General features: G+C 44.3%; 1 protein-coding gene across 2 annotated transcripts in view; it reads left to right on the top strand.

Annotated features, from left to right (window-relative positions):
* The window catches only part of PRIMA1 (proline rich membrane anchor 1), a 33286-nt gene extending 18926 nt beyond the window's left edge, over nt 1–14360 (top strand). For both annotated transcript variants that reach the window (XM_044271200.1, XM_044271199.1), the window contains exon 5: nt 12102–14360. In XM_044271200.1, the coding sequence (XP_044127135.1) occupies nt 12102–12174 (73 nt within the window). In that variant the 3' untranslated portion in view covers nt 12175–14360. The remainder of the gene's footprint in view (nt 1–12101) is intronic.
* Nucleotides 14361–20229: the final 5869 nt, after the last annotated feature.

The raw sequence follows: 20229 nt of genomic DNA, 5'->3' as shown, positions 1-20229 counted from the left end.
CGCAATGGCCGCAGGGATTTCTACACAAATTAACAAATTGTGTAGGTTCTGTGGTCTCAGCGGTGCGCAGCGTCATGCGGCTGCGCTGATTGGTGCACTGCTGGCTGAATTAATTGCTTTGCTTTACCCCCTGCTCCACGGCTTTTTCCATAATTATACAGTGAGGGGTAACTAATGAGGGGAGCGCCGATCTCAGACGCTCCGAGAGAGACTTGTTGATATTAAGCTTCTGCTGCATAACATTCATGTGGGAGAGAGAATGCCATCAATCATCTGAAGGGGCAACAAAATACAGAAATCAACAGAACGCAGAATACTACAACTCCCAACATGACCTGACCACTTAAGATGACCAGAATACAAAATTATTATACACTGTACATACAGTACTACAACCCCCAACATGGCCCAGCCACAGGACGTGACCATAAAACAATTCTGTTATACAGAATACATAGAGTACTACAATCCCCAACGTGACCTGACCATGAGATGACCATAATAAAATTATATCGTACACTATAGACAGAGCACTACAACCCCCAACATGACCAGACCACAGGGCATGACCACAATACAATTTTATTATACCCTATACATAAAGTACTACAACCTCAAACATGACCAGACCTCTGGATATGACCATAATACAATTCTATTATATACTATGCACACAGCACTACAACTCCCAACATGACTTGACTACTAGATATAGCCATAATACAGTTCTGTTATACTCTATACATACAAGAGCACAACCCCCAACATGACCATTATATAATTCTATTATATTCTATAAATAGAACACTACAACCTCCAACATGACCTGATCACTGGACATGACTATAATACAGTTCTAATATACTCTATACATAGAACATAGAACACTACTACTCCCAATATGATCTATTCACTGGACATGACCATAGTTCAAGTCTATTAGGCCCCTTGCAGACGAGCGTGAGCGGATTAGGTCCGGATACATTGTGGATGCGTTCAGTGAAAAATGCGCGATTTCTCAAGCAAGTTCATTCAGTTTTGTTTGCAATCGAGTTCAGTTTTTATTGCGCGGGTGCAATACGATTAAATGCGTTTTGCACGCGCGTGATAAAGAACTGAATGTTTACAAACAACATCTCTTAGCAACCTTCAGTGAAAAACGCATCACATCCGCCCTTTTTTTTCCACGCAGCTCTATTCACTTCTATGGGGCCAGGGCTGCGCGAAAATCGCAGCATATAGGACAGGCTGCGATTTTCACGCGACGCACAAGTCATGAGTGAAAACCAACGCTCATGTACACAGACCCATTGAAATAAATGGGTCCGGATTCCGCGCAGGCGCAATGCGTTCGCATCACGCATTGCACCCGTGTGGAATACTCACTCGCGTGAAAGGGGCCTTATACTCTGTACATTGAAAACTAAAACCCTCAACATGACCATGATATAATTCTATTATACTCTGTGCTTAGAACACTACAACCCCTATCATGACCATGATATAATTCTATTATACTCTGTACTTAGAACACTACAACCCCATCATGGCCATGATATAATTCTATTATACTCTGTGCTTAGAACACTACAACCCCTATCATGACCATGATATAATTCTATTATACTCTGTACTTAGAACACTACAACCCCATCATGGCCATGATATAATTCTATTATACTCTGTGCTTAGAACACTACAACCCCTATCATGACCATGATATAATTCAATTATACTCTGTACTTAGAACACTACAACCCCATCATGGCCATGATATAATTCTATTATACTCTGTACTTAGAACACTACAACTCCCATCATGACCATGATATAATTCAATTATACTCTGTACTTAGAACACTACAACCCCATCATGGCCATGATATAATTCTATTATACTCTGTGCTTAGAACACTACAACCCCTATCATGACCATGATATAATTCTATTATACTCTGTACTTAGAACACTACAACCCCATCATGGCCATGATATAATTCTATTATACTCTGTGCTTAGAACACTACAACCCCTATCATGACCATGATATAATTCTATTATACTCTGTACTTAGAACACTACAACCCCATCATGGCCATGATATAATTCTATTATACTCTGTGCTTAGAACACTACAACCCCTATCATGACCATGATATAATTCTATTATACTCTGTACTTAGAACACTACAACCCCATCATGGCCATGATATAATTCTATTATACTCTGTGCTTAGAACACTACAACCCCTATCATGACCATGATATAATTCAATTATACTCTGTACTTAGAACACTACAACCCCATCATGGCCATGATATAATTCTATTATACTCTGTACTTAGAACACTACAACTCCCATCATGACCATGATATAATTCAATTATACTCTGTACTTAGAACACTACAACCCCATCATGGCCATGATATAATTCTATTATACTCTGTACATTGAAAACTAGAACCCCCAACATGACCATGATATAATTCTATTATACTCTGTGCTTAGAACACTACAACCCCTATCATGACCATGATATAATTCAATTATACTCTGTACTTAGAACACTACAACCCCATCATGGCCATGATATAATTCTATTATACTCTGTACTTAGAACACTACAACTCCCATCATGACCATGATATAATTCAATTATACTCTGTACTTAGAACACTACAACCCCATCATGGCCATGATATAATTCTATTATACTCTGTACATTGAAAACTAGAACCCTCAACATGACAATCATATAATTCTAGTATATTCTGTACTTAGAACACTACAACCCCTATCATGGCCATGATATAATTCTATTATACTCTGTACTTAGAACACTACAACTCCCATCATGACCATGATATAATTATTTTATACTCTGTACTTAGAACACTACAACCCCATCAGGACCATGATATAATTATTTTATACTCTGTACTGAGAACACTACAACCCCCATCATGACCATGATATCATTCTATTATACTCTGTACTTAGAACACTAAAACCCCATCATGGCCATGATATAATTCTGTTATACTCTGTACATTGAAAACTAGAACCCTCAACATGACAATGATATAATTCTAGTATATTCTGTACTTAGAACACTACAACCTCTATCATGGCCATGATATAATTCTATTATACTCATACTTAGAACACTACAACCCCCATCATGACCATGAGATCGTCCTAGTATAGGACTGTTTCTGTTCTCCGCTCTCCTCTGGTGTTTGGGTGGCTGTTGGGGACCTCATGGGACCCCGTGTGTTATTGTAATGCTTTGCTCGCTGTTATCTGCCGCCGCCGCCGCTCCGCCTGTGTTCTGTGTCTCGGCTGCTGTCACTTTCCTGGATCCATCGCAGCAGCTAAATAAAGAAACCCTGTAATGTTCCCTGTGTATTAATAGCAGGGTCGCCCGTCTCCTCGCAGCGCTGCGTGATGTCTCTTCTCTGTAGTGAGGCTCACGCCGTGCACCACGCAGCGGCAAAGAAACCAAACTCAAATACAAAATGCACCACATTATCGGGGTGATAGTATGGGAGGGTCATGCCATGTTCTCCGCTCCTGTATATGGTACAACTCTCATCATCCTAGGGTAATGCCTTGACAGTGTAGAGTGTATACAGAGAGGGGCTGTATAGACACTGGCCTATGCTGGTTGTCAGGGGGTTGCTAGGTTATAGATATAGGGCGAGGGCAGTGAATAGTGTAGTACAGAAGGCAGGGTGACGCCGGATTAATGGACGTTGACTAGTCCTGGTGACCATTAACCCAAGATATGCTGGGTATGGTGGTCCCTGTGCTCGCAGTACCCTCAGATGGTAACTTTTCCCATTCTCGGCACCAGTCGCAGTCCAGTTTTCGCCCATCTCTGCGGCGAGAGCCCTGAAAGGGTTTATGCATAGTCATATGAATTGTGTGACAGGCTTCCCGCACTTCATGGCTGGGTGCACAGATCCTCACGTTGATTGCAGCTCTGGGAATTCATGTGAGGAGATGGGGAGAACATTGCAGTGACGGCACCAGGGTTTATTGTGATTGATGAGAAGGCGGATGGGCCTTGGCAGAAGACCAGAACCTCGCCTCAACATGAATAATAAATCTTGATGAAGGTGGGAGAACCCAGGAGTTTCTGAGGAGAGAGGCGCATACACTCCTCGGGGTGGTAAAATGCAGACCTAAGAGCCTTAAAGGGGTTGTCCAGAATGAGAAAAACATGGTTGCTTTCTTCCAGAGACATTACAGCTCAGGCCCAATTCACTACAATAGGGTCGAGCTGCAATACCAGGCACAGCCCATGGACAGGTGTGGCGCTGTTTGTCTAATCCTGGATAACCCTTTCACACCTTACATCATAGCGCTACAAGGGGGCGCACCAGCACAGGCAACTGTGAGATCAGGTAAACCCAGTCTAAGGGCTCATGAAACCAACGTATTTTTTGCATGTGTCCATTCAAATCTTTTGTATGCGGAACCATTCTTTTCAATGGGTCCACAAAAAACGGAAGTTACTCCGTGTCCATTCCGCAACAAAAAAAAAAGGTTTTACGGACAAGGATAAGACTGTTCTATTAGGGGCCAGCTGTTCCATTCCGCAAAATACAGAATGAACATAGACGTCATCCGTGTTTTTTATCGGATCTGTATTTTGCGGACCACAAAATACATACGTTCGTGTGCATGAGCCCTTAAACCAGGCATGTCCAAACTGCGGCCCTCCAGCTGTTGCAAAACTACAACTCCCAGCATGCCTGGATAGCTTACAGCTATTAGGGCATGCTGGGAGCTGTAGTTTTGCAACAGCTGGAGGGGCGCAGTTTGGACATGCCTGCCTTAAACACTTGGAAAACTTCTTCAAGGAGTGATGTCACATGACATCTTCAACTTCAGACCACCATCAGGTCCACAGGAAAGTACTGTGCTATACAGACAGCAAAACCAGCAGATGTGAACTTACCTCTTAGGCCTCATGCACACTGTCAGTGATTTGGCTTCAGTGGTCCGTGTCCGATTTTGCTTCAGTTGTGCTTCCTTGTGTCTTCCTTTTTTTTGTCTGACAGGGGGAAAAAAAAAAGGAACGTTAATGAAAAGTGCAATTTTATTGCACCAAGGTCTTGTAGAAAAAAAACGGACACGGACGCAGACACGGATGACATACCAGTTGTGCATCCATTTTTTTTGACGGACCCATTTTCCACTGACAAGAATAGGACAGGTTTTATTTTTTTGACGGACTGGAATCATGTATCACGGACACGGAGAAAAAAACTTTTTTTCACAGCTCCATAGAAATTAATGGGACCTCCGCTAAACTGTGAAAAATAACGGAACGGACGCGGATGCACACAACGGTCGTGTGCATGAGGCCTTAGGCTACGTTCACATCTCTGTTAGAACTCCCAGCAAAGGATCAGACTGCCAGCGCTCACTGTATCCGGCATGGCCTAGGGCTGTGCACTGCCGGCTCCAGCTCTCAGCTGAGACGTCTAGACAATGTCGCATCAGCTGCACAGATTCCTCTGTTAGGGCTCATGCACACGACCGTGGTTTTTGACAAAAAAATGCGGATCGGATTCGGACCCATTTACTTCAATGGGGCCACAAAAGATGCGGCCAGCACTCCGTGTGCTGTCCGCAATCCGTATGTCTGTTCCGCACCCGATGCAAAAAAATTTGAACATGTCCTATTCTTATCCATTTTACAGACAAGGATAGGACATTTGTGAAGGGGTTAAAAAAATGGCGGCAGTCTCTGGTGTTTAGCAGATACGCAATTTGCAGACCGTAAAAACTGCAACGGCCGTGTGCATGAGCCCCTAGTTGAATACAATGTATCAGTCCAGAGTCTAGGTTGTTTACAGAGCATTGTCGTGACTGGATACAATTGTATCAACTTCTCAGCAGAGAAAGGTCCAGCGATCTGCAGGTTTACTGCCTCTGAATGGAGCTTGGGGAGTTGTCATTCACTGAGGATAAACAGAGATCTTGAAATTTGTGAAGAACTGAAAAAAAAATATATATTAGTATTTTTAGTGCATTATTCCACTAAAAATTTGTGACATTACTGTGTGCATTAGTCCTATGTTTTAGGGAAACCGACGTCATCCTAAGCCGCTTGGGGTGTCGGACCCCAAGCGATCAGATACTGATGACCTAGCCTGAGAATAGGTCATCAGCAGTGTTGAGCGAACTTGTGTTTTAAGTTCGGCGTCTAAAGTTCGGGTTATCGAAGAATCGCGTTATGGATTCCTCTACCACGGACCATAACGGAATTGAGAATCCATAACGCGATTCTTCCATAACCCGAACCCAAACTTTAGATGCCGAACTTAAAACACAAGTTCGCTCAACACTTGTCATCAGTGTTTAAGTCTTGGAAAACCCTTGCTGAGGATTACTAGTGTTAACCCTTAGGGGGGTGTTTGTGATTAGAATGTATGGCCTCCTATGAGAATCAAGTCCAACCACCATGGCAACATTCATCCTAAACTGAACCCTATCCCTAAGGCCTCGTGCACACGACTGTTGTTTTATTCCGTGTCCGTTGTTCAGTTTTTCGCGATTTTCTGTGGACCCATTGACTTTCAATGGGTCCGTTGAAAACTCGGCTAATGCACTGTTTGTCATCTGCGTCCGTGATCCGTGGTTCCAGTCCGTCAAAAAAATATAACCTGTCCTATGTTTTTTCACGGAAAACGGTTCGCGGACCCATTCAAGTCAATGGGGCAGTGAAAAAACTTGGAGGCATACAAGATTGTCATCCGCGTCCGCGCGTCCGCGTCTTTTTTTTTTCCTATCATTTGCATGGCAAACTTGACTTAGACTTTTTTTTACTTTCCTTCATGTCTGGTGGTCCTCCAAAAATAAAGGAAGACACGCGGAAACAAAAACGGAAACGGATCCCCATTTTGCGGAACAGAACACAACAACGGTCGTGTGCATGAGGCCTACACACACAAAAGACCACATAGAACCTGAAAAAAAAAAGTTGCATTTTTCTAATTGATACTATTTACCACCAACCTTCTGACCTTCTCAGCTGACTGATTCCTCCCTGATTCCAGCCCCTCTTTCATAGTCTTGCAGAAGCGGAGAATCGGGACCGGTATAACCATTGATGAACTGCAGTCCTAGGGCAGGTTCCGACTTCTATGCCCTCCTGTCAGTCCTATACAGTCTCAATACAATAGCAAAGAGCAATGACAGATGGAGCTCTTCCGATCTAGGTGAGGGTTAAGAATATGAGTGAGAGGTGTCCCCCCCCCCCCACTCCCCTCCAAATTGCGTCTATTGTAATCTGATAAATTTAGTTGAGATTCCACCTTCCAATGACGTTTGCGCTGCACGAGCCCAGCAATAAAGTCCCATCCCGACCCGGCTACTTTCACACTGGCGTTTTGGCTTTCCGTTTGTCAGATCCGTTCAGGGCTCTCGCAGGCGGTCCAAAACGGATCCGTTTTGCCCTAATGCATTCTGAATGGAAAAGGATCCGCTCAGAATGCATCAGTTTGCCTGCTTGCAGCGTTTTGGTTTCTGCCTGACGATGCGGAGGCAAACGGATCCGTCCTGACACACAATGTAAGTCAATGGGGACGGATCCGTTTTCTCTGACGCAATAGAAAACGTATCCATCCCCCATTGACTTTCAATGGTGTTCAAGACGGATCCGTTTGGGCTATGTTACAGATCATACAAATGGATCTGTTCTGAACGGATGCAGACGGTTGTATTATCTGAACGCAAGCGTTTGTGCAGATCCATGACGGATCCGCACCAAACGTGAGTGAATGCTTTATACTGCAGCAGTTGAACTATGAACAAAGCAAGCTGGGGCGGACTAGGAACTTATATTGGCCCCGGAAAAAATTTATAAATTAAAAGTGATGCAGGCAGGTCCAAATTGACAGAAAGTGAGGCAACACAAGTAGGCAGGGCTAACACAATGGAAGTGAGCGGGGCCAGCAATACCCTAGTGCAGCCCAAAATACCCCCCCAGCAGAACCAAATATCACAATGCAGCATAAAATACTGTCACTTCCTACCACAGCATTCATTTGTGTCACCGTCCTGCAGCTGTCGGCCAGGGGCATAAGTATCTGATGCTTCTAGCGTTAATTAAAGGGGTTATCCCATCATAGACAATGGGAGCCTATCGCCCCAATTGTCTGATAGGTGCGGGTCCCACCACCTGGGACCCACCCCTACAAGCAGAACGGAGCGGAGAAACTTGAGGAGGGCGCACTGCGCATGCGCAGCCGCCCTCCATTCATTTCTATGGAGCCGCCGAAGATAGCCGAGCGCTGGCTCGGCTATTTCCGTTGGCCCCATAGAAATGAATGGGAGCGGTGGCCGCGCATGCGCAGTGCGCTCCCATTCTCTTCAATGGGAGAGGCGGGGAGCTGCGCCTGGTGGTGGACGGACCCCGGGGTGCACACGGACCTCATCCGTATTTTTTGCGGACTGCAAAATACATACGGTGGTGTGCATGAGGCCTTAAGCATGAGGGCTGCAAATATGTTCGAAAATGATCGAGTATCATTAATGCATGCTTATGAACGATGCTGAAGACATCACAACTAACGGATGGCGTGCGCTGACCTGCGGGCTGTTATCAGGATTTAGTTATCCGTATGGTCGGCCGCCGGTTCCGCCAGCTCTGATGTAATTGCAGGGAATAGCGTCAGCATAAAATTATAATTTTTTTTTTCTTCCATTACGCTCCTGCTAATTGCCGCTTCTCTCCGTGGGGAGATTTTAAGAGCTGTCTGATTATCAAGTCCTCCCATTAATAAGCCGGCGCTGGATCTGTCATGTCACAGGTGAAAATGCAAAGGGTTGTACGTCTGCTGCTGACATCCATTGTACCGTATCCCAACTTATTATACCGTCTGTAGACAATCCATGTTATTTCCTTCCATTACAGTCATGATTTGAAAAGGTCTGCGGTCTCTATTTAAAAAATATGTCAGTCTCATCTACGCCATGATTGACGTGGTGTAAATTGCGGCGGTGGCGTTTGCCTCGGACGGACAGACGGGAGGCGAATTCGCTCAAGGGTAACCATTCATTATCGCAGTCAAAAGGAATAGATGCAAGGAAAGTGTTTGCAAAATTGGCGCAAATATCAGGATAGTTGGGCGTTGAGAACATCTTGTATTCACTTGTAGTCACTCATCTATCCTGAGGTTCTGAATGGCAAGATAAGGCCTCATGCACACGAACGTATTTTCTTTGCGTGTCCGTTCCGTTTTTTTTGCGGATAGGATGCAGACCCATTCATTTCAATGGGTCCGCAAAAAGTGAGGACAGCACAACGTGTGCTATCCACACCCGTATGTCTGTTCTGTCTGTTTCGTAGCCCCGGAAAAAAAAAAAGAGCATGTCCTATTCTTGTCCATTTTGTGGACAAGGATAGGAATTTTTACAATGGATCCGCAAACAAAACGGATGCCATACGGAACGTCATCCGTTTTCTTTGCGGATCTGCAATTTGTGGACCGCAAAACACATACAGTCATGTGCATGTAGTCTAATGCAGATAAACCTCCCTTTTCCCTTCTCTTTAAGCCGGAGTCTGGGAAAGTTGGGGGCCAACCCCTATAAGACCCTAGGGAGGCAGATATTCCATTCTCTCCATTACAAACAGTGGCTATGGAGCATCAGTTCTCATACCAGCGTCCGCCCCAATTTACAGGGCTTGTCCAGTTTCTTGCCAGAAAACAGAATCAAGGTATAATAAAAAGATTAGCAACTTTTTAATAGGCTTTGTGCATCAAACCGTTACCATCTGCTTGCTGTCAGTGAAAGGAAACCTTCTTGTTCACATTCAGAGGCCGAAGTCCTCTCCTGACCCAAATCTGCTGACACAGCTGGAGAGTTGTTACAGTGTATCAGGTCTAGACAATTCGTTATCAGCTATATAGTGCTGCAGTACCATTCTCTCTCTCCTGGTCTGAGGGCACGCTACAATGTATCAGATGTGTTTAACAGCTCTGTTGCGATCACATAGAATTCTCTATACTGATACATTGTATCAAAACCTCAGCAGTGAGCAGTATTAGCTCAGGACCAGTTCGCAGCCAGTAATGAATTCTGGATCTGATTCTTTCTCAGCCCCTTGGTGTCCTAGGAAGACAACATCCTTGGTAATGAAGATGATCTCCTATTCAAGGTGACATTTCTGAACTCTACCTGCCAACCAGTGATGTCATCATTAAGGCCTCATGCACACGAACGTATTTTTTAACGTCCCGCAAAACGTGGTTCCGTTGTACCGTGATCCGTGCCCGTTTTTTCTTCCGTGGGTCTGCCGTGATTTTTGGAGGATCCACGGACATGAAAGATGAAAAAAAAATCTAAGTCAAGTTTGCCATTGAAATGATAGGAAAAAACGGACACGGATCACGGACACGGATCACGGACACGGATGACAATCTTGTGTGCATCCGTGTTCTTTCACGGACCCATTGACTTGAATGGGCCCGTGAACCGTTGGCCGTGAAAAAAATAGGACAGGTCATATTTTTTTCACGGCCAGGAAACACGGCTCACGGATGCGGCTGCCAAACGGTGCATTTTCCGATTTTTCCACGGACCCATTGAAAGTCAATGGGTCCGTGAAAAAAAACGGAAAACGGCACAACGGCCACGGATGCACACAACGGTCGTGTGCATGAGGCCTAACTCTTACATTACCTTGTTATTAACTCTAACCACAAATTAAATGTAACAGAAAACTTCATTTCATTTCTAAAGATTTATGAAAAACGTTTCTATTCACCTTTGAGTTTGGACTTACAAGTAGTAACTTTACCAATCCTCTCCTGTATTACCACCTACTGATTTTGAATTGCACAATGTTTCTTCTCCATTTACAGACGAAGCTACCTTCAGTATTTTACTAGTTTTTATTTACTTGTAATGTATGTACACAGTGACTCCACCAGCAGAATAGTGAGTGCAGCTCTGGAGTATAATACAGGATGTAACTCAGGATCAGTACAGGATAAGTGATGTAATGTATGTACACAGTGACTCCACCAGCAGAATAGTGAGTGCAGCTCTGGGGTATAATACAGGATGTAACTCAGGATCAGTACAGGATAAATAATGTATGTACACAGTGACTGCACCAGCAGAATAGTGAGTGCAGCTCTGGAGTATAGTATAGGATGTAACTCATGATCAGTACATGATAAGTAATGTATGTACACAGTGACTCCACCAGCAGAATAGTGAGTGCAGCTCTGGAGTATAATACAGGATGTAACTCAGGAGCAGTACAGGATAAGTAATGTATGTACACAGTGACTGCACCAGCAGAATAGTGAGTGCAGCTCTGGAGTATAGTATAGGATGTAACTCAGGATCAGTACAGGATAAGTAATGTATGTATACAGTGACTGCACCAGCAGAATAGTGAGTGCAGCTCTGGAGTATAATACAGGATGTAACTCAGAATCAGTACATGATAAGTAATGTATGTACACAGTGACTGCACCAGCAGAATAGTGGGTGCAGCTCTGGAGTATAATACAGGATGTAACTCAGGATCAGTACAGGATAAGTAATGTATGTACACAGTGACTGCTCCAGCAGAATAGTGAGTGCAGCTCTGGAGTATAATACAGGATGCAACTCAGGATCAGTACAGGATAAGTAATGTAATGTATGTATACAGTGACTCCACCAGCAGAATAGTGAGTGCAGCTCTGCAGTATAATACAGGATGTAACTCAGGATCAGTACAGGATAAGTAATGTATGTACACAGTGACTGCACCAGCAGAATAGTGAGTGCAGCTCTGGAGTATAATACAGGATGTAACTCAGGATCAGTACAGGATAAGTAATGTATGTGCACAGTGACTGCACCAGCAGAATAGTGAGTGCAGCTCTGCAGTATAATACAGGATGTAACTCAGGATCAGTACAGGATAAGTAATGTATGTACACAGTGACTGCACCAGCAGAATAGTGAGTGCAGCTCTGCAGTATAATACAGGATGTAACTCAGGATCAGTACTGGGATGAAAAGTCCATTTATAATTTTATATTTTAATAACCTTTTTCTTCTTCATTTTTACCTAAGGAAACCACTCCATAAAGATGAAAATGGTACAACCCGGGCTTCTGAATATGCAATGACCCTCGAAACAGCCTAGACACAAAGTACCAAGTATCGTGGCCACACAGCCCCCCTCCTCCTGTGCACCCTTAATTAGGTGTTGAACTTTTGCTTTGGAGGGGGAGAAGAAAACAAAAGTTTAGTCCGGAGGGAATCTGGCTTAGAAATGATCAGCTCTGGCTTGTGTGGAGCGAGGACGTGGAGCCTACAAACTGTCAACCTGTGTTTTGGAAAGAGTACCTCAATGGCACCCTGACTGCATGAGTCCGCTCCCTATACTGACTGCCCAGACATGGCTCTGGAACCGGCAGAGAGGTCCAGCACGAGGTGGAGAGCAGCATCTGCATGCACAGGATTTTCAATACCCTGGAAATACAAACCTTATTTTATTTTATTATAGGACGGGCCCTAAATGTAAAAAATAAATAAAAAATCCACAGAATTGCATGCACTTAATATTAAGGGAACACAGCAGCAGTGTCACTACTATGCAATAACCCAAGGCTGGCGTCTTGAAGGCGAGAACCTAAGAAAGGGACAACACATTATCTCATAATGGGGAAAGATATAAGTTAATGCTGTTAATGCTGTGCAGGAAGGAAGTGCCAGACAAGCGCTTTCCCAGAAGAAATTGCCTTCCACTGACCCAGTCGCATAACCAGTTTGGGTTACATGTAACAGAATTGGCGGTTCTTACGCATGGTGCATGCACAGTGGGTACAAAGTCACGATTAGTAACATTCTAAGGTTCTTGTCTGGCACTACCCGCCTTATTCCTATAAAGAAATGCACAAAAATTTCCAAAGGGAGCCTGACCTGATGATGAGGAGGAAATGATACATATTCACAGATGGACTGACTTGCCGCAGGATGGGTTCATGAATTGGCACTCAATCGGTTAAGGTTCCCCACTGAAGTTTCTTGGTGCTTTGAAAAACGCAGTTTACGTCAAACGTCATTTCGCTTATTTGATTCCACGACCAGAGAGGAGAAAGCATAGCTACTGCCCCGATATGTAAGGGTTAATATAAGGGCTAGCGCCCAATCAGATGTTGACTTTAAATTTGGCGAAAATTACTCCCAAATACTAATAATCCTCATTGGGTTCTATGCGCCAGATTTAAAAATAAAAATGGTTCCCCCCTGTAAATCCACAGCGTTGATGACCTGGGCCCACGTTCACCTCTGTAAGGGTGGAATTGGGGGGGAATCCCAAATTTCCCATCAGATTCGTTCTTCGTGGGACGTCCAATTGTGTCCATGATCATGTTACAGGTTTATGGGATGAGTCAAAAGTCAGGAATCGCCCACATAGCTATGGGCCTTTAGTGGTCTCCATGTTGGTCCCATGGGTCATAGAAAGGGGGCCCTTCTGCTTTGAGTGGCAAAACCGAACACCATAATAGGGCCCCATCTCCATCAGTTCCAAATTTACATAATTGTTCAGAATTTTCAGAGACTATCCCAGTAAATTCGGCTCGTCCCAGCACCAAAATGGATGAGGTTTATGTAAACCCCACCCAGAAGTGGGTCTTCCCAGGTAGGTTTGGGTGGGCTTAAAGGCACCAATTTTACCAACAAAAACCTTGACAAGTTTAGTTATCATTAGTCAGATCATCACTATGATAAAACATTTCCAGATCCGCTAACCCTCCGCGGGCTCGCCACCTTGAATACGGGTGCGCAGGCTGCCATTTTGCTTAGTTTTGGCTCGTCCCATAGAACAGCTGTCTACCCCTATTGTGAGCTTTGGCCCTTAGGTACTAAGGCTTGTAGATCTTCCATCTTGCTGTAATATCAGCACATGACCAACCGTATATCAACTCCAAAAAATAATTAAAAATAAACATAAATTTCAATAAAACATTATCGAAACCTGTCACTTTTAGCCACAAAGAACATAGACTGTGACTGTTACTCTGTGTGGAATTAGGTTGAATACCATCGAAAAACCCCTTCGATATGGATATCATATATACCGCTCAAGCCTTCATAGTCCTTCCCGTTCAGCCTCGCTAACGCCGCCCCCCTCCCCCGCAGCCTGAAGTGATACCCCCCCCCCCCCCGATCAATGTGACTTATCCTTCTGTGTCATGGACCAAGACTCATTTTCATGTATTCCGCAATCTTCACAGCTTTAGCGCAGCGATGAAAAGATTGTCTTAATATGCGTGGATCCTGGTAGGGTAACTCACTATACTCAGTCATAATAAATAAAATATATCGACCTTATCTATCACCCTTGTCTTCATTTTTTATCGGGGGGGGGGGGCACTATCTATGATACTTATGTGGAAAATCAGTGCATGGTGCTGCACATACTACTGGGTCACCATCACTGCTTTCTATAAAAGGGGGACATGATGGGACTACTGGGACCCACTCTCTCTTGACAGGTGGCCATACATTTTTTAATGAGATGAATAGGAGGGGATTCAATTTATTTTTTAAATAAAATGCGGGGCTGCCCATGATGTGACTAATGGGGACCAATTCCTATTGAGAGATGGCCAGACATTTTTTATTGAGATGAACAGGAAACACATTAAAGAGGTTGTAGACCAGATTTATTTATTTTATAATATATGGAACACAATAGGTTAAAGGGCATCTGTCAGCAGTTTTGTACCTATGACACTGGCTGACCTGTTACATGTGCCCTTGGCAGCTGAAGACATCTGTGTTGGTCCCATGTTCCTATGTGCCTGCATTGCTGAGAAACATGATGTTTTAATATATGCATATAAACCTCTAGGAGCAACGGGGGCGTTACCATTACACCTAGAGGCTCTGCTCTCTCTGAACTTTGATTGACAGGGCCAGATGTGAAGAGATGGGCATAGACCCAAAATGCGCTGCTGCTGCAAGCAATCTTCAATATCTTTGAAAGAGGTGTAACATGAAGCTCCTAAGCCCCAATACAAAATGTGTAACAGGGCCCACTAACGACCTCGTGTAATTTTTTAATACTGATGTCTTTTTATGTGGCAGAGAGGTCCATGGCCCCCTCAAGCACCAGGAACCTGATTTATGGCTACAGTGAATTCAGGAAGTCTTCAGACCCTTTCACTTTTTTCACATTTTGTTATGGCTTAGTTTTTGGAGTGCAGGTTGAAGGGGAAAATGTTTTTGTTTTTTTTGTTTTTAATTTTAGCACAATTTAAAAAAAATAAAAAATGTTTTCCCCTTCAACCTGCACTCCAAAAACTAAGCCATGAGGAGGAAAGAACTGCCTGTAGAGCCCAGAGACAAGATTGTGTGTGGAGGCACAGATCTGTAAAAAGGGACAAAAACATTTAGGCTTCACTGAAAGTTCCCGAGTGTACAGTGACCTCCATGAGTGTTAAATGGAAGAAGTTGAAATGGAACAACCAGAAGTCTTCCTAGAAGTCACTGCCACTCCAAACTAATCGGGGGAGAAGGGTCTTGGTAAGAGAAGTGACCAAGAATCCAATGGTCACTCTGGCTAAGCTCCAAAGATCCTGTGTGCAGATGGAAGGAACTTCCAGAAGGTAGGGGCGTAACTACCATAGTGGCAGACCATGCAACTGCTATGGGGCCCAGGGCAAGAGAGGGCCCAGTTGGGATCATCCCCTCTTCTACTGGGGGTGAAAACTTTGTCAGAAGTCTACCCTCTAAAGAAACAAATGAGGCAAAAAATGTCTCAAGGGTCATTGAAAGGGGTTTAGAAGGAAACCCTTTTGTCCTGTGTGGGGGGCCTGGATTGATCCTTGCTATGGGGCCCTTACTTCCCTATGTATGCCACTGCCAGAAGGTCAACCATCACTGCAGCCTCCACCAATTTCCGCTGTATGGCAGAGTCGCCAGAAAGAAGCCTCTCCTCAGTAAGACACAGGAAAGAAAAAAAGAAAAAGAAAGCACCTAAAGGACTCTCAGACTGTGAGAAACAACATTCTCGGGTCTGATGAAACCAGGATTGAACTTTCTGGCCTCAATTCTAAACATCATGTCTGAAGAATACAAGGCACTGCTCATCACCTGCCCAATACCATCCTTACAGTGAAGTATGGTGGTGGCAGTGTGGTGCCAGGGACACTGGTCAGAGTTCCGAGGAAAACTGAATTGACCAAAGTACAGAGATATTCTTAATGAAAACCTAATCCAGAGCGCTCTGGAGCTCAGACTGGGCCAAAAGGTTCACCTTCCAACAAGGCACTGACCCTGAGCACACAGCAAGGAGAACACAGGAGAGCCAGAGACCTGACTTGAACCCAATAGACCATCTCTAGAGAGACCTGAAGATGGCTGTCCACCGATGGTCCCCAACCAACCTGACAGATCTAGAGAGGATCTGCAGAGAAGAATGGCAGAAAATCCTTAAATCCAGCCGTAGAAACCTTGTCCTATCATCCTCAAGAAAACTGGAGGCTGTAATCACTGCCGAATGGGCTTCAACTGAGTCCTGAATAAAGGGTCTGAATACTTATTTCAATGCAAGATTTTACTTTTTCCTTTTCAAAAATTAGCAAAGATTTCAAACATTCTGATTTCACTTTCTCTTTATGAAGGACTGAGTTCAGAATAATGGGAGAAACTGATAGCACAAGGAGCAAGATAGACAAAATGTGAACAAAGTGAAAGGGTCTGAAGACTTTCTAAATGCACTGTATCTCTGCACCCCATATAGCTACTCCTCTGCTTTGAAGGTATCACCGGTGGCATTCTGCGTCTCTTGACTGCCTCATCGTTGGTTTTCCGTTTTTCTGCCTTTGTTGGGTATACCGAGGTGCTGACATTGCTAGTTAAATGCAAGACCCTCATGATATGAGGGAGAAGGGGCTTGAAACATTGGAAGAATCAAAGGTTTATCGCGTCTCGTCAACTGATTTAAAGATCTACAGCTCTGCAGGCAAAGGAAGAGGTGGCAACATGGTGCTAAGATACATTCATGCCGGCTCTAAAATTGTATCAAGGAAACATTGTAACTGTATTTTTTATCTTTGAAGTCCCATGATGCACCACTCTGTGCTGTATTTTTCATAATGGGTGGAGTTTACCTGTCACATGACAACTGTGTAGGAGAAATAACATCAATGGGTGTGGTCCAGGTTACAAAGAGTTGTCATGGAGATAACAACTGCAGCTTGCTACACTGTAGAAACCATATTGTGACAGGGACTCGGAGGAGCACATGGCTTATCAGAGGCACTGGAGGAGTTTACTAGGTTTAGATTTTGCAGATTTTGTAAGTCCCGGCATCTCTGAGCATTTATCAGATACGTTCACAAAATTAAATGAAGTCACGTGACCGCCACCTAGAATCTCTTCGTTTTTAACATGTCATATTTTCAAATAAATAATTCATGGGAAATTTTGTGATTTGTGCCATGAAGGGAAGGACATCTTCCAAATGACCTCCAGAATGTCCCCCGGTCGGCGTTCAACCTGGGTAGAGCCGCACAGCAGCGCCGCACGAGACACTTATCTTCCCTGGACCCTTCTTTATCTGTAATCTGAGGATAATTCAATTAGACATTTGAAGCAATTTAAAGATTCATGGATTGTCCGATGTCTCGGTTTGATCAGCTCAGTGCCAAACAAGAGCTGACAGCTTCAACAGGCCCAGTGAGAGTTGTAATGTGAAAAAGCCGCCTCGTCCATCAAAGCCCCCGGTTAAATAAATACACATTTGTGTTTACTGTTTGCTTCATAGTCAAAGGCAACCTTCCTTCACCACGTCTTAAAGACTCCTCGCCTAATTAAAGGGGTTATCTGGGATTTTAATAATGATTGCCTATGCTCAGGATCAGTCATCAGTATCAGATCAGTGGGGGTCTGACTCCAGCCACCCCCGCCGATCAACTGTTTGAAGAGGCCGCTGTGCTCCGTCCTCTTCCTCGTACAGCTCCGACCATTGGATAATGGCTGTGCTTGGGATTGCAGCATGCCATATGACTAATGAACGTGACGTCACTGGCCTAGTGTGCCGGGAGTCAGAATCTCACCGATCTGATACTAATGACCCATCCGAAGGATAGGCCATCAATATCAAATCCCAGACGGCCAATAATACTTCTATATCACTGACAAAAGAAATCTACCATTAAAAGATAACTTTTAATGCATCTCCTAAAATATTCCCACATACAGAAACACATATTAATAATAACAGATAATTCAATTGGATATCAGCCACATCAGGAAGGATAGAATGAATGAGATAATCCTCATGCACATGACCGCGCCGTTTTTTGCGGTGCGCAAACCGCGGATCCGCAAAAAAACGGAAGCCACCCGTGTTGCCTTCCGCAATTTGCTGAACGGAACAGGGGCGCCGGCAATATAAATAAAGAAACAGAGAGGCCGGATTTGGCGACCAGACCTATTTACTCCCAAAATTAGTATAGCATATGTACTGATCCCCTAGGGGACAGAGGGGTAAAACTTTTTAATAAAGGTAATTTCTAAAATAAGTGGACACTAGAGGATGAGCCTCTGTAACAAACAACATGAAAGACAGCCCTTAAGGCATAGACTGAACATATATACACAATATGGCATAGATGGTGAAAAAGAAACAAGAATGTTCTCACCCAATTGTAGATCAAGGGTTCTCTCAGAGGTGGTTGAGGATGGAGACGGACCTGTAGTAGTTGGTAGCCATACTGGAGGAAGATAGGCGTATATGCCGCTTCACGTTGATGGGTGACAGGGTAAATTAACCCTAGACAGCCCTAAGAAAGGGGCAGGGGCTAGTACGCCCTACCTATCTACACGAGGAACTTGCCCCGCAAGGAGCGTCCCCGTCCGGATACCTGACCCTGTGGGGGCAGAATCCCTAATAAACCCTAAAAAAAGGTTGCGCAAAGCGCGGACAAGAATAGGACATGTTATTTTTTTTAGCGGGGCCGTGGAACGGAGCAACGGATGCGGACAGCACACGGAGTGCTGTCCTCATCTCTTGCGGCCCCATTGAAGTGAATGGGTCTGCATCCCATTGAAGTGAATGGGTCTGCAAACAACGGTCCTGTGCATGAGGCCATAGTGAGGGAGAAAAAAACTGTTGCCGCTGTTGTGGTCATTCATTTTTTGATTTTCACCTATACCTTAATGCTAACTGATTCCCATATAGCGTTCTGCCCATCTAATTGTTAATCCATAGTCCCGAATAGTTTCCCCTATGTAGATCAAGGCAGGTTTATCAGGGGACCTATACTTCAAAAGCGCGGTGGCAAAATAGATGAGTGAGGCCAGTAGATAAAGTCACCTGCAGCCCAATTATACTTCCCACTCCTTTTAAGCCAATTATAGGGGCCATCACTTGTTGGGTCAGTTGTTCTATTGAAGGACCATTGTAATACTAGTCTGGAATTGGCGCCGCCTGATGGACAGGTCTTTGAGGCAGTTATTAAAGAAGTTGTCCTTTAAGGCCTCATCATAAATTAGGCGCATCCTCTGGCAGTCCATGTGGCCCACTTCTCACAGCTGAGGCTCCTGCATTATTGTATCCAGTTGAATCACTTCTCTGTGTAGTGTGGAGTCCAGAAGGATACATTGTACCGGCACTGATACATTGTAGCAGGCTATCAGGACAGCAGGGGCGTAGCTATAGTGGAAGCAGGGGAAGTGGCTGTTAGGGTCCCACCCAGGAGGAGGACTCAACACTATCATACAATGACATTATATACAGTGACAATACAGACGGAGACACAACATACAGTATATACGTGTAGGAAATAGACGGAGCCTGTCCTGAGAAAGCGATCATCTAGCCACAGGAGTGGGGGTTGCATGGAAGCTGGGTGTTGCGGGGGGTAGGGGGCCGTTCAAAAATTTGCTGTGGGGCCCAGTCAATTCTAGTTTCGACACTGCAGGACAGTAAAAGGTTTCATGCTAATGTGTTTAGCTGACAGAGGATTGTCTTGACTGGATACAATTGTAGCAAACCCTCAGTTGCGACATGAATTTTCCCATTTCTTCCTATACAGATGAAATCTATACTGTAAACCCCAGTGCCCCAGCCTTCACCCTGGTGAAGCGATTTACATTACTAGCCCCCATCTCTTGAGTGTAGCAGGAACTGGGAGCTGTCAGGTCCTGCAATCGCTGCTCTCTCTAAGGTGTCACCCGG

Source organism: Bufo gargarizans, chromosome 11, assembly GCF_014858855.1.
Source record: "Bufo gargarizans isolate SCDJY-AF-19 chromosome 11, ASM1485885v1, whole genome shotgun sequence".
In the NCBI taxonomy this organism is placed as follows: Eukaryota; Metazoa; Chordata; class Amphibia; order Anura; family Bufonidae; genus Bufo; species Bufo gargarizans.
The sequence above is the reverse complement of the archived record's forward strand: the minus strand, read 5'-3'. Positions and strand labels throughout refer to the sequence as shown.